The sequence below is a fragment of the Aythya marila genome, assembly GCF_965140915.1.
Source record: "Aythya marila genome assembly, chromosome: 1".
Lineage (NCBI taxonomy): Eukaryota > Metazoa > Chordata > Aves > Anseriformes > Anatidae > Aythya > Aythya marila.
The window spans coordinates 142,757,583-142,781,701 of NC_139042.1; the positions used below are offsets into that span (position 1 = coordinate 142,757,583).

The window sequence follows — 24,119 nt, forward strand, 5'->3', positions numbered from 1 at the left end:
ACACCTGCTAACACTTATTTGGAGCAAAGTGCTCCAAACATCGGCCTTTCTCCTCCTGCTTCCGAGTTCCTACGGTCAGGTGAGGCTCTGCAAGCCACCAGCATGCAGTGTCCCACACCCACTGACCTGCTGCCATTCCTGTCTGCAGTCGCCCAGGAGCTGCTTTTGCCTTTTTTCCTACACTCTGTGCCGAAATGTGTCAGGCCCCCGAGCACTGCCCTTCCCGGTGCTTGCCTCTTGTTACTTCTCCGTCTGGGAGCTGAGATGGTGCCCGGTGGGGAAGCCAAGGTGGTGCAGGATGGCTGCCACCCCGGTGAGTTGCATAGCTCTGTTTCCCTTGGTTGCCACCGCGGCCCCAGCACCGTGGTGCTGCCTGTCGGAGGGCTGGGAGCTCCTCTCCCCCTACCCCACCATCCTCCATCACCTTCCCAGAGCACCCACGAGGGGCATCCCCGAAAGGTCCCTGCAATCTGCACAGGGTCCAGCGTGCTGCCCGCAGCTCCAGGGGTGCCCGAGGCTCGCTGGGACACGCTTGGGCTCTGTGCCAGCCGGGAACACTGCCCGCAGCTCGGCGAGATGTGGTGACAACTCTCACAGCCCAGCCAGGAGCCTCGGCTGCGTCTGGGCCAGCACACCCATCACAGCCCCATGCTGCAGGGCCTGCTGAGCCTGGGCAATGTCTTCAGAGCAAGCGACGCGTGATACTAGGGCCAGCAATGAAGATGTGGTAACAAACAAGGCTATTTTTGTATGGTCACCATAAGATACTGAACCCCAGCTGGCAGCTGGCCACAGTCTGCACATTCCTAATTTTGCGGGTGCCCAGCACGAGACCCTAGGGGCCATTTTGCAGAACTGCTGAGTGCTCACAGCTGCTTTCCAAAATGCTGGCAGCCCAGCCAGCAAACTGGTACTGGTCTGAAGGAATTAGTGGCACTGAGAGCCAAGAGGCCCCGCGCTCGAGTCCTGCACCTGCTGCTCCTTCGCGGGCTGGCGAGGGGAGAAGCCTCTCTCCCCTTCCGCAGCAAGGCAAACAAGCCTCTTGCCTCAGCAGCCTCACAAATTCTCCATCATCTGGGATGCAGCTACAGCAGCGAGCATCTTCAGAGCACCACGAGACGCTGCACGCTGATGTATTGCCCGCGGGGCTGGGATGACAGGCGGTAAACAAACAGAAGAGGCACGCGCTTCGGCACCAAAAAGATAACCACCCCCCTGCTGCACCCCCTGAGCACCGCCGTGCCCTGAATGATCAGCCCCGTGAAAATAAGGAGAGATCAAACCAGTCAGGGCTGCAGCCCTGCCCCGAATCCTGACATTTCCTAACTTTCAAGTGCTGGTTTTTGCAGCGGGAATAAACCCATATTTTATGTAAACCCACACTTCACAGGTAAAAGGAGCCACTTTCCCTTCAGCCTATCCAGCCTGCATGTGAGCTGGTGTATGGAAAGAAATGCTGCTTCTTGCTAATGGGGCCACACAAAGCATTTTTGTCAGCCAGCAAAGCCCCGGCAGGACCCAGGTATGCATCACGAAGTGTTTTGGTGCTGGAGAGCCTGCAGCAGGGACAGAAGCAGCCCAGGGTGCTGGCTCCAGCTCCTCGTGTCGTGCTGCCAGGAGCATCCCAGTATGGTCATCCGAATTCCTGCTCCAGCCACCCGGCACTGGGACAGATGTCAAGCACTGTGAGCAGCTGCTCCTAACCAAAGATGGCAAGCGAGGGAAGCTGCTTGGGCCCTCTTTTAAATCCGCAACAGGCTCCGAAGACCTGCCCAGAAATACCCTGCCGTGGGCTCGAGCCTTTCCCCTGCTGTCCCATGCTCACATACCCAGCCTCTGCCTCTCTCTGGGTGCATCCACCCAGTTGCCTTCGTGCCCCTGTGCTGCTGCTGGATCTCCCCTCCTTGCCGTGCTGGGGTGGCACTCCTGCCTCCAGCAGGCTGCTCTGCTTCTGGAGAGCTTCGAGAGCCCTGCGTCAGGGTTAGGAAAGCCACAGGATGGGCAGGGAGCTGGATGGAGACACCCGAGCTGTGAGTACACCTTGCTAGCATGTGGCACTCGCTTGGCTGGAGGCAAGGGTGAAGCTCTGATCCGGTGTAAGACTTACATAAGAGGGCTTCCCCCCTCCCTCCCTGCAAACCGCCCCTCTGCTGAGGTTTGCCATCATCCCTCCGAGAGGACAAGCCGCACCAAGAGAGGCAGCACTGCTGTCTGACGGGGAGACAACTCCCTCCAGCCTTGTGCTCATGTGGAATAAATTCCCTTGCAAATGTTGTTTGCCCCGAGCGCTTAGCGGAAGAGCCTCCCCCCGAAACAGACCCAAGTGGCAAAGCTGAGAGGAGAAACGCTCCGTGACCACGGCAAGGCACCCCCTCCTCACCGCTGCTAGAAACAGCCCCTGCTTCGTGACCAGTCCCTCCATGCTCCCTTCCTGGCATGTCAAAACGAGGTCTCCGTTTCTCTCGCCATCCTTCGCTGGCGGATCAGGCACAGACACAGAGCGGTGCTGTGCCCCGCTGCCTGCAGCTGGCAGCAGGGATGCGCTGGGCTTGGCACCTCGGCTCTACCTGACGCTGCACCTTGTGGCCCTGGGGCCTGGCTCCTCAGCCGTGAGCAGCGAGCACCAGGCATCCCCTCTGCCTGGCCCAGGGCTGATTTTACACATCCCCCTCAATCAGAACAAGATGCAGTGGCAGCAATGAGCTGGGCAGGGTGCCCCGTGCGGGGTGGATGTGTGCACGTGTCCGTGCACGCGTGGTGTGCAGGCACAGACACACACCCTAACGCTCGCGGAGATGCTCCCCGCCTCAGCCGAAATCTGTAGGAGGCTCCACGTCAGCTCCTTCGGGATGGATGCAGCTCTCCCGCTTTTCTCCCAGGCAGATCTGCCCTCTGTGGCAACACTGGGAAAGGCTGCGAAGTTTCCCTGTGCTGCATTTCCCCCCCTTCCTCCCGAAAGTTCAGAAATCACACGCTCAGCCTGCGGGGATTCTGGAAGCAGTGTGGGGACTTATTTTTGGCTCCGCTTGTGATAGGGCAGCCTTCCCTTCGTGTCCTGTGCTGATGTCTGTGAGCCTCGGCTGTGAAATTGTACCTGCATGCACACACATGCACACTCACACGGATGCACACCCCCTCACCCCAACACCTGTTTTCTGACCGCTGGACCCGTCACCTATGCAGTTTTCTCCCCATCCCCTTCTCCATTTTAGGTTGCTCTTACCGAGACGGCTGAGACCTAAATGACACTCAGCCGAGCCACCGCAGCTCGGGTGAGCAGCACCCTCTGTGCTGGACCCACAGCACCGAGGGGGGGACACAAAAAGCAGGGCTCACGGGGACCTGCCGGGTACCCGCTGACCGCAGCACATTGCGTGTGCTGCACTCGAGCTGCCAGAGCCCCGGCGAGGGATGCCGGTGCCATTCATAACAGGGGGAAGTTGCTTCCAGCTGCCCACCCTGGAACTGGACTGGGACCAGTACCGGCAGCCTCGGGAGGACCGCTGCCCTTCGGCCTCACACTCAGGACCTCGCAGACCTCCCCAGGGAGGCTGCTGGCTCCCCGTGGGCAGCCCCCTGCTCTCACTGGGGTGGAAACACGGCGGGGAGACGGCGCTACTTACCGTGCCCGGGCTGCGACGGAGCCTCCTGTGAGACGGGCAGCTCTTCCAGCGAACCCTGTACAATCCCAAAGCCAAATCCAGCAGCAAGTCCCCGGCGAGCTGAGCTCTCGGAGGGCTCTAGTTGGCACGAGCCCGCTGGCTCGCTGGCCAGCCGGCCGGCCCACGCAGGGGGCCCAGGAGCTGCGCGCTCGGGGGGCGGCGTGGGCCAGGGGCCGTAATCCCCTGTAAATAATAAATAGGGGGAGAGAGGAGGCGAGCGAGAGGCGGCAGCGGCTGAGCGCAGGGCAGCGGTGGCCGGGGGGACATCTGTGACAGCCGCGGTGTGCACCCAGGGTGCACAGGCATCACCCCGCCAGGCGGGCAGGGTCCGATCCCCAACGGGCAGGGGAAGGGGCCGGGGAGGTCTTCATCTCCCTCAGCCCATCCTGGGGAAGCAGCGGTCGCTTGCCTTTAGCCTCTCCATCTCCCTCCTCCCCCCCTTGCTCCCTTCCCTCTCCCGCTGACCGGAGGGGTCGAGGGGATCGAGGGGGGCGAGGAGGTGCTGGGGAGGGGGGAGCTGCCCCAGCCCCTCGCCGGGCAGATTGCTCCCAGGCGCTGAGGCTGGAGAGGAGCCGCCGAGCCGAGCCGGACTGCCTCCTCCCCGCCTCCCTCCTGATGTGATGGCTGCTCACAATGAGCCCGGAGAGAAAGGCGGGCGAAGGGATGCGCCGCCGTGTCTGCCGCGTGTCCTACAGGGATGGGGAACCCTGCAGGGGAGGAAGCGTGGGGTGTTTGGAGCGGGACCCCCTTCCCATCCCTGCCCCGGAGGCATGGCGCATCTCACGGGGACCTCAGCCCAGCGGGCTGCATGCACCCTGCCCCGGCTGCTGTAGCACCTCCGCGCTTGGATGGAGCACATCCCGGCCTGGGGATTCAGGGAGAACTTGAGGGATGCTGGCAGGGAGCAGGGAATATTGGTAGGGAGGGGAACAGGTGAGAGAGGGGAGCGTTTACACCTGTGCTGCGCTCCCCTGGGTGTGCTGCTCAGCCACGATGCCTCACTGCAGTGCCAGGGGCATCCCCTGCCCGCTGGTGAAGGGGCACAGGAGGGACCCCAGTGGAAGCCACGGCCTCTGCGAGGTGTCCCTGCTCTCCTTCAGGATCCCGCAGCCTGCCCTGACGAACTCAGACCCCTCGCTTGCCTTTCTGCTGCTGGCTGAGGACCTCGGTAGCCAGCGTTTGCAAGAATTATTGCTTTGCCAAGCCACTTCAGCTGCCTCTCCTGCGTGGCTCAGTAGCAGAGACAGGCTGCCTCAGATTTCAGATTTTTGCTATTTTTAATGTCTTGAAGTTGTTTTTTAAGGCACATCTTTACAGGGCTTCTGAGACTGAGAGGGGTAGCCCCACTGCCGGCTTGAGCAGGAAAAGGGGAATGTTTCAGAGACAGGGAGCAGGGAATGCAAATGACAAGTGCCGGTGGGGCCGTGCTGCTGCTCTGGCACGTCCTTTCATTGGCGCCGCAGCTCTTATTTAAACATCCACAAAAACAGGTTTATGAATGGCAAGGCACATCTTGATAAGCGGGCCGCAGGGTGTCATCTTGCAACTCTTTGTTACGCCTCTGTGCGATGCGGCAGGCCGGAGAATTCAATCTTGAGGAACGCTCCTTGTGAGGACAGCGTATGGATAATCAAAGAGACGAGGCAGGGAAGGCAGGCAGGACGAGAGACAAGCAGAGGATGAGCTAATGAGGCAGACGTGCTCGTCGGAGGCACGAGCAGGTGGAGGGGAGGCTGTTCTCGCCGGGCGACCCCGCAGGAAGGCGGCTGCGGCAGTGCGGCGGGTGGCACTGGCTGGGAAGCCGTGCACAGGTCTGGGTAGCTCGTCTGTGTGATGTAGTGACAGATCTGTATGCAAGGCACGCAGTACAGCTTGGCCTCGTGTTTCCTTGCCTTACTGGGGAGCTACAGTTGCACAGGTCGTTTGCACAGTAGTGGGAATGAAACGATCAGCCGTGGTCTCCTCTTTGTGGCCGCTGTTGTGCGGCGCACCGGGGCCACTCATAATTTCATGGAGCCGTGGTGCCAGAAGGAGCGTGGGGCAGTCCTTCTGCCACGGTTCCCTCTGACAGGTGTTGTCCAGGTGAACTTGACTGCACGTCAGAACAGCCCCCGGCTTTGCTTTCAAGGACCCTTCAGAGAGAGCAGTGGCACGAGGAGCATGGATGTTGGAAAGGATCGTGGTGAATTTATTTAAAGCTAGGTACCAAATCAGATGCCGTGCGCCTCGGTGGTCTCAGCAGCATCAGCACCATGTCGTGGACTGCTGCTTTGTGAGAGCACCGTGCCGAGCTGTGATAGCCCCGCTGGAGATGGTGAATCTTCACCAGGGCTGGACTTTCTCCTTTTGTTTGGTTCCTGGAAACAGCTACAGATGAATCTCAAGTGAGCATTGTGTCTCGTCCAGTCGGTGCCCCGTGAGGCTTAGGGCAAGGCAGCTGTATGCAATAATTCCCCCACTCGCAGGCAGTCAGACCCATCCTACAGCAGGGAGGGCTGGATAAGAAGCATGCCAGTGACTGGGATTTTGTAAGATATGCCAGCCATGGGTACATGACAGGAAGGACACTGACACTGGTACCAAAGGCAGGGCTGCTGCACCATGGCTGCGATCCTGGCCAGGGCCAGGAAACCTGCAGAAACCAGCGACGCTTCATCCGCCCAGCACTGCTGGCTGTGAAAACGGGCTCAAACCTCTCCTTGCTGTGCCTCCTCTTCTCCCTCACTGCCACTGCATTTGCTATTTCGAGGTCCTGCTCGAGGCTGTAATTCCTGCAAAGCTCTTTGATTCACCTAGCTGACACGCAGCCCTGTTGTTCCCCATCACCGCTCCGGGATGCGCACGACTGCCCTGGTTATGAGCTGTGCTTGCAGGCAGCCGACCCAGGGATTTGCTGTGTTATTCGGCCAGGGAGACCCTGCGCGGCTCCTGCTGGTGTGGAGCTGTGCCTTGCCTCGAGAGCACGATGCTGGGAATAGAAGAGAAATTAAGCCGAGAAATTAGGACACTCTTCATTAAGAAACACATGCACTTTTTCGTAGAGGAGTGTGCAGGAGGCTGGATGGGGGGCCTGAGCGGCTCCAGCCATCAAGGGGCATTGATACTTTTGTGCTTTCGGAGTGGCTTTAGAGCAGCCTAAATCACTGCGGTCTGCCCTTGAGACAGGCGGGTTTTCGAACCCCTTCCTCACTCTGCCCTACTTTTGTCTGATTGACACCGGGTTGTGTGGATGAGCCTGGGATGAGCCAAAAAGTCAGTTCTGGCTGGACAAATCCACAAAATACGAAGATGAAAGCTCCCATGCTCTCTCTTTTGTTGTGTGTTTTTTGGGGGTTGGTTTTTTTCGGATGATTTTTAGGAGGGGGAAGGGTGCGGGGGTGTTGCTGATGCTGTTAATGTGTTTGTAGCTCCGTCGTGTTCAGTGGGAGGGAGGTGTCAGCACCTGGGTACAGTCGGTGCCCGCTTCCCCCTCGCCTTGCCAAACCTCTGACTCTCACCTGGCAGCCTGACTCACTGCTGACTCGGAAGCAGGTCGCAATCGCAGCTCCGTCCCATTACTTCGAGCAAATCTTTGCCCCTCCTTTCCTAACTCGTGTTTGTCTTTCCCTCTCTCTCTTGCCCCTTTCATTTCCCGTAGCGGTGGGTGTGCAAATCAAGCTGGAGTTACTCCAACGCAAGTTTTGGGCGGCCATGCAACAGGTAGGAGCACCAGCGGTCACTGTCGATGCTGTGTTACATCACGTGCGGTGCCATTTTGGTGAGGGAGGGCTGCAGTGAAACTCATATTAAAAGATCTCTCAAGTAGATTAGTCGGAAGTCACACGTTTCCCTAATCCTTCGGTGGCACAAATGCTGCGTGAGCTGGGAGCCTGCTCCACAAAAGCTGTGCCGACGGCGTCAGCATCCTGGCCTGGCATTAGCTCCGCTGCATACGAGGCATTTAATTGTGGAAATATGCTTGTGCTCGGTCAGCCTTCCAGAAACCTCATGGAAATCTGAAATTTTGGGCACACGGGGGAAAAAAAAAAAAATCTACTGCCTTCTTTTATCATCTTGGTAATGGTAACGAAATGCTGCTAGCTTGCCAAAATAAAAATGATTTGCTCCGGGGATAAACTCTCAGTGCTGTGCTAATTTTGAATGCTTGCTGGACCACGAGACGTGGAATAATTACAGCAGCCCCCTGGTCTGAGAGGCAGGAAAGGTGAAGCACTGTCCTGTTACCACCCAGGGGCTTTCCCCAGAGGTTTTGTTTTTGGGTGTGGGTAGGAGTGGAGCAGCACAGGGCAGAAGCAGCTCTCGGTGATCAGGAGAGGGAAGTGCCAGCAGATGGGGGCTGTGCAGGCAGGGGAGCAGGAGGATGCTCCCAGGGGCAGAGCATCCAGCGTGGTGGCAGGAGGAGGCAGCCTGGCAGGAGGGAGGCAGAGGGACCTCACGTAAACACCGCCTGAGCTACAAGACTTCCTTTTTAGCTTAAATATAAAAATCCCCCGTGGGCCATGCCCAGGCAGCTCTCACACAAACACATGCGCAGGCTTGTTTCAGGTGTTAATTGAAACGGGGGATGCTTATTAGAGGAGCTGAAAGGAGGCTGGTGTGCCAAGTGCCTGCATGCCATGGTCCTGAGAGGTGCTCATATGAAAAAAATCCCTTGCCTGGCTTCCTAAGACGTGGCTGCAGCCTGACAGGGGGTGACTAACAGATTTTGTTTCCTCTCTCCCGCTGCCACACGTGCCGTGCCGTGCTGCTCTGGATGTCCACGTTGCGCCCCCGTCCCCAGCCCAATGACACCGATGTAAGTAGGCACAAGCTGGGACAGGGGCATCGCTTTGTGGTTGTGGGGTTGTGTGCCAGCACGGGGCAGGCACTGTCCCTTGATTACATTCACTGGAGGCAGCCCAAGCCTGTTGCAGGCTGTACGTGTGAACCCCCGGGGAGTTAATGCTGCCTCGTTGTGGCCGTGTTTCTCTGCTCGACGAAGGAAGGACCCCACTGGGGATGAAGTCCAGAGCCACTGCTGTGTAAGGCTGTGCTTGCATCTGCGGGGCAGAGGGATGTGTTTTAACATCCTCCCTCCAGCCTCAAAGAGCAAGCTGGAGTACCAGCAGTACTGCAGACAGCCTTGACCATCACTGACCCTCCTTTGGAATCGAGCAGGGGGGATGGAAACCTGAAAACACCGAGTTTGTTCTGCAAAACTCGAAATGAGAAACAAAGCCTGGCTCAGAGTGACGGCTCTGTTGTGGTTTGAAATGGCAAATTCACCTCTTTGCATTCAGAATCCTCCAGAAGGGGGGCTGGGACTCCTGCGTGAGGGTTTTGCAGGAAGAAAGGACTGTGGGGGAGAGCAGGCAGGCTGTGCCACGCGTCAGCATCCTCCCCTGACCCTGGGAAACCTCTGGCAGGAAGGGGACCCCATGTACAGAAACGGCAACACCGTGTGTCAGCTTCCTTTTCTCAGCTGCCAGGGAAAATAGCATTGGGAAATAACACAAAGAGACAGACACGGGCAGCCACCGCAAACCCAGAACAATTAGGAAATCAATGAGCACCTGAAGGGCTGTGTTACTCACCACTTAACCCCTCCTGTCCCCACCCGGTTCAGTGTTGTGAAACAGATGTCAAATCCGGTACCCAAATCCTAAATGAAACAAATGGACGGTGCCTGGGGCTGCACAAGCACCATTCACATACTATTTTATCATTAGCTGTCCGGAGAATAAAGAAACCAGCAGCAACAACAGCAAAAAATCCCCGCCTGAGAGTAATCCTGATCTAAACGACCATGCCGTGTACTCAGACCAGATACTGGCAGCTGCTGAAATGCATGCTGTTTTCTTGCCAGAGCACAGTAACTTCTGCTAGCAGAGCCGGAGAGCTGGCTGCTGCCCCCATCCTTCCTTCCCAAGCACAGACACCATGCATGGGCACTGCCTGGCCGACCTGGGGCTGCTTCTTGGCTTGCTCAAAATGCCAGTGAATTTGCAGGGCTTTACGGGGCGCTTTTGCTGAGCAGCCCCAAAGGGGAGCATGTAAGATGGGAGCAAGCCATGATTCAATTCTGCTTTGTCTTTCCAGTGCAGTGCCTTGGATGGTGCCTGCCCACTGAGCTGCCAGGATGAGGTAAGTTGCCCAGATGTCTCCTCCATACCTGTGGTGGGATGACTGACCACCTGCTCACTGGAGACCTTTTTCTCCCCAGACATCAGGTGTTGCCTCTCATCTCTCAAAACATTGCACTATTAGGGTAGGACCTCGTGCTGTTGAGACAAACCTGCAGCTTAGGTCTATCCCTAGAAGCAGTGTCAGCTGTGAGATGTCAGCTGAGCCCAGCAGGGACGTGTGGACTCCAGCCAGCGACTCTAAGGAGAGTCCATCTCTTTTAAGGCGGGCCCACCAGTGTGCTGGTCTGCCAAAGAGACTGGCTGGACAACCCTCTTTGTATTTATGCCACTGCCCTGTATGTCTCGGGCATAGTCAGGACACGAGATGCCATGCCCTTGATGGTGGGATCCCCAGAGAATTATCCTCCTGTGTTCATCTAGGGTCCTGATTTTTACTTGTGAGGCCTGAAGGTTTTCATCTAAATTCTGTGCCGCCATTTCCTGCTCCAAAAACAAAATAAAAAATGGTAAGACCAGAAGAGATGCTTATTTCATGAGTGTTTATAAAACTCTGAAATCTGAAGGTGGAAAATAGTTGATACTTTATTATTAAAGAGGGGTGCTCTCCAAATGCCCTGTCACTGCCTGCAGGATGTCTACCTAAATGTGTTTTGGCATTTGCTAGAGACCATCTCTGTCACAAACAGCTAAATACCTCAAAGTGGAGGCAGAGAGGGAAAAATCAACGGCCCTAAGGCTGTGTTAGCTGAGGGAAGGGGCGAGGCGTGGCAGTGCCGGGGCCGAGGCTGCAGACAGCAGTGCGCAGCGGAAGCCACCACTGTGCCATCTCTGATGTGGCTTCTCTTTCATCTCCACAGGTTCTGAATTGCTTCCTCATTGATAATAATGGCTTTATACTCATTTCCAAAAGACCTGCAGAGGTAAGAGAGCATAAGAGAAGGAGGGGAGGGTACTCTGTGTGTTCCTGAATAACACAGCAGAGCTGGTGAAAACCAGTAAGGTGCACTGGTGTGACAGGTGGCCAGGCTACGATGAAACTCAGCTGCGTGGTGAGGGGACGCCTCCAGGCACAGCGACAGCACATCCTAGGTCAGGAAGGAGTTTGGGAGGAAATCAGAGTCCGCTCCCTCACTGCAGATGCTACTGAGGATGATCTGAGGCAGCCCCAGGGGGCAAGCACAACCTGAAAGGGACAGGGAGGGAAGCAGCGCTTCTGAGCCCCAGTGAAGCTGGAACAGTCATTCTGCAGCCAAGGAAGCGGAGGGGATGGGAACGGTGAAATGCCAAAGGTGAAAGTGAAAATGGCATCATTTAAGCAAATTGGAAACAGGAGTACACCTAAAGAATTGGGGCATTTAGTGGACTTGTGGAGGTAAAATGAGCAAGGAAAATTACTCAGAATATTAATAAAAATATGAGCAACAGAAGTTGCCTCCTTTTTTCCTGCTGCCAGTGCCTCCACGAGCAGTCCTGTAGTGCTAAAGGGGTGCAGTTTGTGACGAGACACCCTGTTAACCTTGGGCAAAATCAACACCACCGGTCACTGCGTGGTTTAGCTGTACTGTTCTGCTCTCTGGTAAATGCAGCACAAACCTGTGCATTTCAAAGCAATGAAATGCCACGGATTTGGATGTCAAAAGGTGGCGTGTGAGAACAGACTCATAAACAACAAAACAGTATGTCAATGGCAAGAATGGGCTTACAGAACAAATGGAAAATGAAGCATTTTGGTCCAAACAGAAGTGTGAATTTCAGTGAAATTGTGTAGCACTGGAGTTAACAAATACAGTGTGCGTATTTCTAAAAGGCAGTACACGTGATGTGAGAAATTACCTACTTCAGGATGAAACAAACAAGTTGAAATGGTAATTAAAAAAAAATAATAAAACACCTGATGGATGTGATTGGGACAAGCAGTGCAGCCTCTATAAAGGCAGAAAATCTGTCTTATCAGCTATACTTCTTTGAAAGTGTCGGCAAAAAATGGTAACAGAGAATGAATGACCTACCATATCTCAGTTTTTCTAAAAACCTGTAGCAAGGTCCCTCACAAGAGGCTGTTCAAGAGGTTGTAGTTATGAGTGGAACGTGAAGTAGCGTCATTGATCTCAAAGGAGCTGGGACAGAAAAGAAAGAAGAGGAATAAAACAGGATTTTTAGAATGAAAATCTGCAAGTCCCACAGTCTCACATCTGAACTTGTCTTGCTGAGCATACCCATAGCAGGATGGCAAAAGAAGCAAGTGAGACTGTGAATCCTGCAGACACTACACAGTAAGTTCAGAGAGGCCAAAACGGGCACTGCTGAGGCTCACAAAGCAAAGTGAATCTGCACCATGGTACCAGCAGGGGGGTACAGACATATAAAGGGGGCACATTGCAAGGAAAAACCAGTCTCTTTTGTGTCAGGAGGGTGACCTGCCTGGCACAGCGAATATTTCAGTAAAAGTGCCTGGTCAATGACTTCTTGTGCCAAAAAAAAAAAAAAAAAAAGCAAATAAAAGTTGAAGAGTAAGGAAGAGAAATACTGCAAATACGTATTGGCTCCCTACTCTGGCAGGCCAGGTCCTGCTGCATGTTCAGTATGGGTCAGTAGTCACTGTTTTGTCCACTGACTTCCATGGCATGTTCAAAGGTGCTGTACTGAGCCCTACCACGTGTCCAAAGATAAAGGCAACTGCACCCTTCAGGTACCACGACTACTGCTCATCCTCAGCATCGCCCTCCTGGGTTCTGTCTATTTTTCCTGCATCCTATGAAAAATGTTTTGTTTTGTTTTGTTTTTCAAAAAGCTTATCTCTGAAAGATCTGACTAGCAGGAACGTGGCATTATAGTGGATTTGGGTAAATTACAAACATTATCCACATGCCCCTGAGATCAGATGTTTGGGCAGGCACCAGCGCTGTCATCTTCTCCAGCTGTTACCTCCCCTGACCTTGGAGAGTTCACCACTGCTTTTCTTCCCAAATGATTTCTTTATCTTGATCCAATTACTGATTTTATTTCCCAGTGGCACCACTAGTGTCCAGACTCTTAACCCCTGTAGGGAATTCAAGACAGCAGCAGCATTAAATCAGTAGCCTGTGTTCCATAGCCTGGAAAGCTGAGTGATGCTGCATGGGGCTAATTGCCACTCCCTGCCCTCTGGGGACCCTTTGGGATGGGGAACTGGCTCCCAAAAAGCTTCAGGACTGCTGTCTTCTCCCTGAGGCATCTTACAGGGCTTTTCTGCAAGCTCTGCTCTGGTGGGACCCCAGGGACAAGGGGTGGTGTGGCACCTAGAAGACCAAGATCCCACCAAGCCGAGTAGGGGTTGTGGAAATGGGGTAAGAAAAGGGGTGAGATAAGGGGTGAGAAAACTTAACGATTGCTCAGACCCCTTCAGTTCTGCCTGGGATGATTAAAATCCAAATGCTCGAAGGGGAGTTGGTGTTACGTACTGATTTATACAGTGAAACACCTTCTAAGGCCTGTTGGGAAGAGGCTCATATCCATGCCAGGCTACTGGTAGATGATTACCATATGACCTTAGGTAAACTTGCCTACTTTTTTTTGTGTGCGGGTGTGTTTTTTTCAGTGGAAATGCCCTACCCCGAAAAAATTAAGTCCTCTGACATCTGGTAATGCATGCTAAATGACTGGGGACCTACCTGAGGAGCAGTAAAACGTCCCCACATACTGCATGGACAGTTCCGTCACATATGGGAGCTATTTGCTGTGACAAGCCCCATGAACCAGGAGGAGACACGGCAGCTCATATCTAAATTTTTATTATTTATGAGTATTTTATTTACTTGCTTGTAAACCAGGCAGTGGAGTTAGCAGATTCTGAGAAATTCTGTAATGGATTTGTCATGATTTAGTAATCGGGAAAGCCAGAACTCTCATCTGTTTGAAGAAGTCTCTAAAGCAGTGGTTCCTGGATGTAGGGTTGGGACTGTATTTGAGGTTATTGACCCCAAAACATAAATGGGTCCAGAGGGCCACAAACTCCACTTCTAATGCAGGCATGTAAGTAGGATTTGGGGTGTGTATTAGGCCTCTAGACAGACTGGAGCAGCTGGAGCAGGAGAGAAATTTTACTTTAAAATTGGAAAATTTATGCCTAACAGCTTCTTTTTTTTGTTTGCTTTTTTTCTTTTTTTCCCTTTCTTGTGTTTGCAGACTGGAAAATTTCTTGGTGCAGTGGATGGCTCAGTAATGACCCAGCTGCTGAACATGGGCATGTTCAAGAAGTAAGTGGGGGTCCCTGCTCTGTGCTCCTCCTTCCTCAGCTGGTGTGTGGGGCAGAGTGCATCAGGCTCCTCCTGTAAGCAGGGCAGGATGCACGAGTGGACACATGTGGCACTTAATTTGCTTCCAGAGCTCCTTTAGATGCCCACCCTCTTCCCTGATGTGCTTGACCATCGTCACTCCATACCCTGTTTTTTTCCCACCTGCAAAGCCTTTCCAGGAGAGGCTGCCTGAGGGGCCTCCAGAGCTGGCATTTCAGTTGGCTGAGAACATTTCTCTCTCTCCTAAAATACCTCTGGTCACCCCACTGCATCCCCACAGCACATGTCAAAAGACAATTCAGATTTTTGATGGCTTGAAATTAGGAACTAGAGGGACTTGAGGTAGATACAATTACAATTCTTCAACTTCAGACTCTGCTTCGCTCCTGACCTGTAATTCGGGACATATTTCCTCCTGTGCTGACCCAGTTGCATTAATCCAGGGCCTGTATTTCTCGCTTTTCACAGTCCAGCCCTGGCCAAACAGACAAGACACATTTAAGCAGGCCACTGCATTAGATCTTCCACACAGAAACCTTTTTGTAGGATCGGGCCCAAGTAGGAAAAAGCAGTACAGGCTGGCGTGGGTGCCCTACAGGTGGTTGTGTTGCCCCACAGGTGATTGTGTTGCTTGCCTTTGACTGCTTGCTTGTTTTGTTTTGCTTCTAGGGTGACCATGTATGACTATCAAGCGATGTGTAAGATACCCTACCACCACCACAGCGGTGCCCGGCCGCTGCTCAGTGTACGTATCTCTCTGCACCCAGCCTTCCCTGCTGGGACTGTCTGTGGAGGCTTTCTTTTAGGACATCCCCAGCACTATGGTGTAGCATACTCCCCCCCAAAACTTCATAGTTGTTTATCTTCAAGTGCTGGGAAAGTCCAGACTCATTCAAGTCAGGTTTCTGAGGCAGTGGTGGCCACCAACAGAGGTTTCCAATTTGGCTCTTTATTGGCGTGTAGGATCTTAATGAAAATTAAGACCAGGAGGACAGGAACCATACTATGCCAGGCTTCTTCTGCTATAAGCTGCGATACCAGCTTGCAGCTGAAATCAGCAGAAATACTTGCACAGGGTGTAGTTTTTCTCAGCAGCCCAAGAGGGAGAGTCACATCTTATGGCATGACATCATCATTTTTTCTAGGAAAAGACTTTTCAAGAAAATATTCCTTTTTAATAATGTTTCACATTTTTTAACAATATGTCAGTTTTGGCAATGGCTATACTGAATCTGGATAGATAAAATAATGTGATAATGTGATATTAATTAAAATACTTGCTTGATCATATCCTTGAGAATTTTGGTTACTAAAAAAAAAAAAAAAAAAAAAAAAGTCAAAAAATATGGGCTACCAAAACCAGGTGAACAGGGAAGAGAATAAAAGGGTGAACCTCCAAACTTCACCTCTCTCTTCACCCTCTTAGCAAAATCTTCAAAAAGGAAGAAGTCAATTTGTATATATACATGTACATTGTTCAAAGGAAAAATCAGTCACATCCCCAACCATTTTACTATTTTCTGACTTATTTTGGTTGAAGATAAGCCAGTTAGCAGTAATTGAACATTCTCTTGTGCCTTGTGTTTTGGGCTCAAGGCTGCATGGGTGTGAGTTGTGAGGGGGAGAGATGAAACTTAGCCATGGTTACCAAGAGAAGAACCAGCAGGATCCTCTGCTGAGCAACTGGCCCTGGGACTGTGCTGGGTTTCCAATTTGTAGCTGAAAAGAAGAAAAATGATAGAAGTCGTGCCATCTCGAGGAAAAGCTGGATGAAAGCACAGTTCAGTGTAATCAATCAATAGCAGATAGCACTAACTCCTGGACAATGCTGTAGGTTGTCCCAGAAACACCACTTGCAATTGGAATATAAAAGCATCCTGCACTGGTGGTGTCCCATTTAGCCGTATTTCTCTCCTGCTCTGAGCTCTCAAGGTCATCCATACTGGAGAGAACTCATCAAGCAATTACATCTTCAAAGTCCTTCACGCATTTGTGATAAACTCCCTGACCCTGACTGGGAGGGGTGAGAAAATATTATTAGCAGCAAGGCAGCTCCGCTGGCTTTTGATGTATTTTGAGCATTTTCCAGTGATGCCCAGACCTTGAATTTCCAGCCTGTCTTTAGGAGAGCTCTGAATAGTGGAGGGAATTGGTCTGAAATGTGGGGTCCTGCCTAACAGTTATAAACCTTCTGACCAGGTCCTTATGGTGTTTATGGTGTTTCTTCTCATTTCCTCATTTCTTCTTTTGTTCTCCAGCCAATTTATGCCTTTCTAGCTGCAGTGAAATGGCTGATAAGTGATTTCCTCATGTGAGTACAAAAAGATACGGGTATTTGGGAGGCTCAGACCGGCTGGGGTGGGATCTGAGAAGGCCATGAGCAGGACACTGCTGTCAGCCTTTTTGTGACAGCCAGCCCGGTGCCTCTCTCCTGGGAGGCAGAAAGCTATTACTATTCCCATTTCACACATGCAGAGGCCCTGAGCAGGTCTGGGACTTACCTGAAGTCACTCAGTACAAAGCGGCAGAGTCAGAAATAGGACTTGGGTCTCTGGAGGCCCCGTGCAGGTCCTTGATGCTAAGTCCTCCTCCCTGTCTCATTCGCCCATGATATGTGAGCCAGGAAGCTCAGATCTGAGTGGCAGGCAGGGGAGAAGATGGGGAGGGGAGGGAATGCCTTGCATGGAGCCCTGGGTTCAGGCTCACTTCAAACTCTGTGGGGGGAAATGAGAGTAAGAGCTCAAATTAGGACCAAGCTCAAATTGGGACTGAAGCTGCTCAGCTTGCTGGGCCCAGGCTGAAAGCCTGACCCTGAGCATCTCATCCTGAGAGGCTGAAAAGCCCCAGATCCTGGGCTGTGAGCTTACTGGCACAGCATCATTCAGCGTGCCTTGCAGCTAGTGCCAGCTCCCTGCAAGCCGCCTGTGCCCACTCGGGTGGCTCTACAGCGACTGGATCCAGCCTCAGCCTCCGGGGCTGCCACATTCATCCCTTCCCTGGTGAGGTACCCAGACGGTGTGCCCATCGTGAAAAAGCCCGCTCAGTTATTCCACAGAATAGATCCCATGATACGGAGACATGCTGTCACGCTGAGCAACCAAAATCAAAAAAAAAAAAAAAAAAAAAAAAAAAAAAAAAAGTAAAAAAATGATCTCTGACTTCCTCTGCCTGAAAATCCACAATAAACATTTTAGAGCTGGTATTTGCCAGGCCACAGAGCCATCTCCCTGCCACCTGCACCCTTCCCGGCTGCTGAAAAAGCATCCTCTGTTCTTGCTCCTTTGACAGCTTCCTTTTGGAGTTTAACATGAGCAGCTTCTGGCACGCCGACAACCTGGCAGACGGTGAGTACACGGGAGTCCAGCCACCCCTTAGCACACGAGTGTCACAGCTGCCGGTGGCAGCAGGAACTGCGTGGGGAAGCCGAACCTCGTGCAGGAAGCTGCCAGCCCATCACATCTCCCTCTGTGGGCACTGGACGCCAGCTTCCAGCTCCCAACACCACCCGTCTCCCTCCCATCCCCATTTCAAGCTGCCCAAGCAGCAGAGCCATCAGGGGGAAGCCTTTTGCAGCTCAGAGCCTGCTCTTTCTGAGCCAGAAAGCTAGCCAGAAAGCCCGTAAGATTCAGCTGAGAACAGCTTCCTTGCATCCTTTCCTTCAGCCATCCCACTGAGTTGTGCTGGATGGCTCAAATAATGCACTGAGGGTCTTTGCTTTCCCACTGGGCCCTCTCTGGAAGGCAGAAGGTGGTGGCACGTGCTCCTACAGGCAAGGGACATCAGTGGCCCAGAGGTGACCCTAAGGCACAGGTGACGACTGCACATCTACATAGCAGTGTAGACGTAATTATTTCTTCCTCGCTAATTATTCAGCACTAACTGCACTTTGAGTGGACACAGAGGACCCTTCCCTGCTAACAGGGGTTTGAGTCCTCCTGGTGTAACAGGGAACCGCTTGTTTTCAGAGAGCAGAAAGTCCTTGTAGTCAGAGAGCCAGCGCAGTGCCTGGGTGCTGTCCGTCCTACTTAGCTCCTCCAAAGAGGCTCTCCAGACATGGCACTAGAAGCTGCACATCTCCTCTGTGCAGCCCTGGCTGCTGCTTTAACTTGCATCAGGATGAAGGGAGTGTCCCCATGCAGAAATCAGTGAGGAAGAGAGAGATGAGCAAGTACAGCGCTTCCAATAGCACAGGAGGGACGTGGACAGACATGGTGTCCCTGTAGAGAGCTGTTACAGATGCTGGATGGCTGCAATTGGATTTAATTTTTCCTAGAGGAGATGTGAGGGGAAAGGGAGGGGGTTCTTGCTGCTACACTACTCATCACCATTTCCTCTTGTGCTTTCCTCATCATTCTTGCATCACCTCCATGCCTGTTGCATGCCAATTCATCTCTTCACTGTGCTGCCATCGTGTGAAACTGCCACGTGGCTCCATCTTCACTGTGTGCATGTGTGCATGCTGCGCCTCCAGCCAAGGCTGTCTTCCATCACTGTAAGTAGAACCACCGTGTAGCCAGAAGAGGAGCATCTAGATAGAAATCCCGGGCTAGGAGTGACAATTTTACGCCTTTTGGGGAACTTGGAGTAGGGTGTTGTGGTTGCATGGCAGTGCCTGGCTCTGTTTCCCCACACTGCAAGGAATGAGGAGATGCTGTTGCTGGTTTAGCTGGCTGAGCTGGTGATGGTGAAGGTCTGTCACTGAGGAGTCAACACAAGAAGGGACGCACCAGCCTCTGGCAGGCACAAACAAGACCATCCCTCGTGGCCATAGCACAGGTGGGCTCTTAGCCACTGGAACATGGTTTGGCCTTCACTCCAGCTCCTGGCTGCCCCCATCTTTTCAGGCAATACACCAAAACCACAAGCAACTTGTGCCTTCTTGCAGAAAAATGTTTGGGTATGTTTGGGTCTTGTCGTCTTCAGATATTCAGAGGCAATTTAAGTCCTCTTTTCCACACCCCATGGCTTAGCTCCTCTGATGAATACCAGCCCAGCTCCAGGATAACACAGAATTACTTTCAAGCAGTTTAACTGATAAGTATGTGCTGTAGCTCATAAATCCACTCTTGCAGGCAAGCTAGAAATCCCTCCAGACAGAGTCCAGACTGCGGCTGTGTTTGTATCTCACTGCTTCCATATCTAGCTCGTGTTTGCTGGTTTGCTCTCTGCCCGGCAAGACGTATGTGTGAGACAGAGATAGAGAAATAGACACTTGGAATGTGCCTTGCTGTGTGAAGGAGAGGAAGAGGAGGAGAGCGTGGCTGTGGATGAAAAACCAAGGGTCCATGCGTGGGGGAGGGAGTGGCAGGGTGGAAGGAAACCATTGGGGCTGGAAGGAACGGGCTGCACGTGTTGTTAAGAACAGGCTGAAGATTTTTGCCAGGGATGTTAACATTTTCTTGACTGCCTGCCAAGGCTGGTGAATGCAAAACGTATGGCGAGGAGACATTTTCTGGGAGAGAAACTAAGTATACATGTATGTTTATTTGAGGTTATGTACAGAGGAATTAACAGTCGGGAATCTAATGTTCACCCCTGCTGTGTGCACCTCCGGCCCTGCAGCACTGCTCCTATTTCTGCTTCCCAAATTCTCGTGCTTTCTGGAAAGGCGAGGCTGGAGCATGGGCACGATTGATTCAGACTGCACTCCTCATGCAAATCTGCTTCTCATGGATGGTGAGAAGACATTTGCTGCCACAGCTTTTTCACTGCTCAGCATCTCTTTTCCCTCTGTGTTTGTAAGGGCTTCTGCTTCTATGGACATCACCACAGATATGAAGGCCTTTAATTAAGCCCAAAATACTTCCAGCCAAGGCATGCAGCCTAGAAAGGAATATTTCTAGAATTCTGGAGCTCAGAAAAGTTTCTCTCTGACTGCATGGTAAAGCGCACAGAGGATAATCAACTGAAATCCGCATTTTGTATTTGTCAGTGGCAGATTTTTTCTCCTTCGTACCCGAGTAAATCCATTGACTCGGTGCAGATATTGATGATTTATGGCAGTGGGAAAGAGTTCACAATCTGGGCTGCACTGTGTGCAGCAAGGAGCAGCGGCTGCCTTTGCTGCTCGGAAGGACTGGTTGCCAACAAAGTCTTTCTGGAAGTGCAGATGGTAGCAATGACAGCCAGGAATTAACTCACGCTTTGCTATAAAGTTTGCAATTTGTTATCAGCTCCTCCGACTGTTTACTAATCCCCGGCCACCAGACTCTCGGAGCTGCTGATAAGGTTTTGATGTCCAGCCTGTGCACACAGAGCTCAGCCCCAGCGAGCTGCTGCTGGTGTGCGTGCTGCCGGGCTCCTCTGAGCTCCCCAATACTGCTGCAGCTGCATTGCTTCCAGGCAAATTAAGTGGCAGCGGGCTTAAGCATAATCTCTGTCTCGGGTCTTGTCTCCGTGCAGAAGTCAGGGATTTGAAAGTGGCTTATTTTCATTTAGCCTGTGCCAAGAAACTGCTTTAAGATGGTCTGTGCAGGGGCTGTATGCCAATGTAACCGCGTGGTGCGCGTGATGAGGTTAACCCAGAGCCAGTCTAATTGCCGGCGTCTGTGAGTCCTCCTCTTAGGGACTCAGCCCACACTGCCAGGGGATGAAGAGCCCCTACAGGGGCCAGCCCTGGTGCATTTCTCATCGCTTATGTCCTTGGTCCTGTGCTGGAGCTGAAGCAGGGCTGGTGCAGGTCGGGGCTGCGAGCGGGGCTGGGCTGGCCGAGGCTCCAGGTGTGCCCTGGCCGTGGGTTTGGCATCTTCTTCTCTTGTCTTCTCATTAAGGCCCCATCTCGGGTCACCTTTGTGGTCGTCACAGCTGTCCTTCTGAGCAAGAAATGCCACAGCCTGCCCCAAAAGGTGTCTGCTGCTGTGACAGCCCTGGACAGCACCTCCATGCGAACCAGAGGTTGACACAGCGGGACCGTGATAGTTCGTGGCTCAGGGATGGACATAGCATCTTGCCACGTGCATGTCCCTAAGACAGGCTGTGCCTGTGGCAGTGTGGCTGCAGGTTATGGCGTTAAAGCATTGTTTTCCCACTAGTACAACAAATTAAGGCTGAAGGAAAGAGCTCCCGCCCCGTTCTTCAGCCACCTTTAGTCCTTCAGGAACTTCACTGGCCAGTTTATGGTCATCCAGTAGCTGCTCTGAGCTGGAAAGCACTGGCAGCTTTTGTCATCAAAGCAGGAATGGAGATGGTGAGAGGCTTCCGTAGCTCAGTGAAGCCTTGACCATGGTGCAAATTACCCCTTGGGACCACGGACGCCCTCCCGATGCCTTTTTACCACACACTGACCGACCCAAACCTCTGTGGCTGCGTTTTTCTACCAATATTCGGGATGAGCTAGTGGTCCCCAGGTCAGGGGGGCTGCAGCCCCTGGGTCTGGGGGCTGTGAGGCGAGGCCTCCGTGCCCAGCCCCTGCAGCTGGTGTGGAAATAGTCCTCGTGCTTCTTGTCTGTGCCTCAGCCACTTCTCCCCTAGCAGCACAGCCTCACATTTCGATCAGAGACACTCCCCTGTGTGCCACGGAGGCAGGAGCTGCCTTTGCTACCTCCAGCTGCAGACAATAATTGCTGGGCTGGCCCAATCAAGCGAGGCAAGGACTTTGCTGAGCGCCCAGAAATGATGCCCTCACTTCTCCGGGGAGGCTCAGCCAGGCAGCTCAGCTCAGCCTCATCCCAAAATTAGTGTGGGAGCCCCACAGAGTGTGACTGGGGAGGCTCGGCCGGGCCCTCACGGCCACCTTCTGCTCCCCTGTGGCGCAGGCCAGCCCTGTCTGCTGGCAGTGTTTTCTTTTTAAAGACGCTTTCAGCATCTTTAAAAAGCCCTCTGGGGCAGGCAGGAGGGACTCAGGAGGGTCTCTGGAAGGCAGCAGGTGTGGTAGGACCCCCCCAGCAGCCCCACACCCCAGTTTCTGCGGGGAAAAAGGATGGGGAATAGCAGGAGCATCCCTCGCACAGCCTGGGTTTCCCACACCACCTAGTGGGAGCCGGCTTGGCTGCAGCGCCCCGTGGTGCTGCTCCTCGCTCCGCTGAGCCCTGGTGGGCACCTGCCTGGCTTGATCCCCCCTGTCACCAGAGCTAAAGTCCCCCGTGTCCCAGGGCAGACGTCCCCGTTACGGTCCTCTCACCCTGCCTGTTCTCGCCCCCGCCGCAGCTCACAAGCACAAGAAGCACGACACGCTGCAGCCCTGCGACACGGAGTACCCCGTCTTCGTGTACGAGCCGGCCATCAAGGAGACCAACGGGCTGATCGAGTGCGGGGATTGCCAAAAGTAAGGACAACAGCTGCCCTGGTGGCACTCAGACACCATCCCCAGGCCACGCCGCCGCCACAGCATGGTCACAGCCTGAGACGAGTCACCCGCTGCTGTGCCCTGGGCTGGGGGCAGCACGGAGGGACAGCGACCCCGTCACGGCTTCTCGATAGAGAAGGAAGAATTTAAGCCATCTGCTAATAAGCAGAGGTGGCTGCAGGGGGAGGGAGGGAGAGTTAACAAAAAAAAAAATCTTTTCCATTCCACAGATTTCAGAAAGGAGCTTTTTTTTTCTGTTTTTTCACGTTTCTGGCAAAAGTTTTCTCCTTAGAACATTTTCCTTTTTGCAATGCTTTCAGCTTTCCCTTTTCCCCTTTTTATTTTCCCTCTTTTCTGTTTTTCGACAGAAAAAAAAAAAAAAGAGGGATTAGGGGAAAAAAAAGAAGTGTTAAACCAAAAGCAAGCAAAACGTGGGTACCCTATTTTGCTTTCCGTTTTCATTTTAAGAGAACGAGCAGTCAAAAATAACAGAAAAGTCATTGTGAAAAGAGGCCGTTGTCAGCAGTTGCGTAGCACCGTCAGTAATCGCGCGTGGAAGGGGGAGAGGAGGATGAAATTTCCACTGGCCCGGCTTTTCCTAGCGGGCTGTGACACAGACCCGCACAGAGCAGGCCAAACAGATCTGGCTGGAATCCCTCGTAAAGAAAAGAAAAGCCTTACCTGCCTTGGGTCTTGGACCGACTGCAGGAAAGAATTAAAGGTCAGGAAAACAGCCTGCGCTCGGCAGCTGTATGAAAAATGGGCCTCGCTGTGCGCTGTCGGAGAGCAGAGGGTGGGTTTGGTGACACAGGGAGCTGTGTCAGTGCTGAAACCTCTGGGCAGAGCCAGAGCAGACCCGGTTGTTTGTGCCTTACACTGTCCTGGCACAAACCAGCGGCTCGCCTCGCCCCAGCGGGGACACGGCCTGGTTCATATTCACCTCTGGAGGTGAATACGAAGAGCCTTGTCAGCTAGAAGGAGAGGCTGGGTGTTGAGCACCCAGGGAAACAGGGCGGTTCTCCAGAGTGGTTGGGTGGTGAGGGTAACCTCACAAACCTGTATGGCCACAGCCCGGTCCAGAAGCCCTCTTCCTTGGCTGAGAGCAGGAGCAGGAGAGACATGGACGAGTCCTCAGGCAGGGGGTGACACCGGCCGGTGAGTGCACCCACGGGCACAGCAGCCTCCTGTGTGCAGAGCCACGCCTGAGCTGCCCACTCACCCCTCGTGCATGCACACACATGCACAAAGCCACAGATGGGGCTGAAACACGTGGCTGCCTGTCTGCTCTGCCCACACGAGCCCTCCAGCTCCCACACAGCCCCTCATGCAAGCCCTCACACGGATGCCATCGGGCAAAGGCTTGCATCCAGGCACATCCTCGCCTGCACGTGCCCATCACCAGCCCTTTCTGCTGGTCTCACAGGGAGGGACTGACAACCTTGTGGCTGCAAACTGAAGCTGTGCAGGGAGCCTAAGCACCAGGTGGCCAGTCCTGTCACACAGGTGTGATGTTACTGAGCTCCTCCAGTCATCACTCACATAACGAGAAATTTAGCAGAACTCTGCCCCTTGAGGAGCGCAGCGCGCACACAGCCTCACGTGCTGCAGGCACGTGTACATGCACGCTGGCTGGGTGCTGGCACACCTCCACGTGAAGCCAGGCCTTCTCAGGCACTCCTCTGAGACGTGCTGCCCCACTCCGGAGTGCCTGGGGAGGGCCCCTGCTGGGTTTTGCTTGGTTTTTGTTTTTTTTTTTTGGTTGGGTTTTGGTTCC

General features: G+C 53.3%; 1 protein-coding gene and 1 pseudogene across 2 annotated transcripts in view; one reads left to right on the plus strand and one right to left on the minus strand.

Moving 5' to 3' along the window:
- Positions 1-24,119, plus strand: part of CACNA2D4 (calcium voltage-gated channel auxiliary subunit alpha2delta 4) — a gene marked incomplete at its 5' end in the record, with an annotated part of 113,023 nt that overhangs the window by 87,432 nt on the left and 1,472 nt on the right. Inside the window, 10 exons of the mRNA XM_082751847.1 lie at positions 7,300-7,361; positions 8,443-8,457; positions 9,741-9,785; positions 10,645-10,707; positions 13,952-14,022; positions 14,731-14,806; positions 16,320-16,372; positions 17,350-17,405; positions 18,533-18,553; positions 22,207-22,324. Of these exons, the coding sequence (XP_082607973.1) occupies positions 7,300-7,361; positions 8,443-8,457; positions 9,741-9,785; positions 10,645-10,707; positions 13,952-14,022; positions 14,731-14,806; positions 16,320-16,372; positions 17,350-17,405; positions 18,533-18,553; positions 22,207-22,324 (580 nt within the window). The remainder of the gene's footprint in view (positions 1-7,299; positions 7,362-8,442; positions 8,458-9,740; positions 9,786-10,644; positions 10,708-13,951; positions 14,023-14,730; positions 14,807-16,319; positions 16,373-17,349; positions 17,406-18,532; positions 18,554-22,206; positions 22,325-24,119) is intronic.
- LOC309891745 lies at positions 19,028-19,979 on the minus strand (annotated as a pseudogene). The gene has a single exon. The product of its transcript is annotated as an uncharacterized misc_RNA (transcript).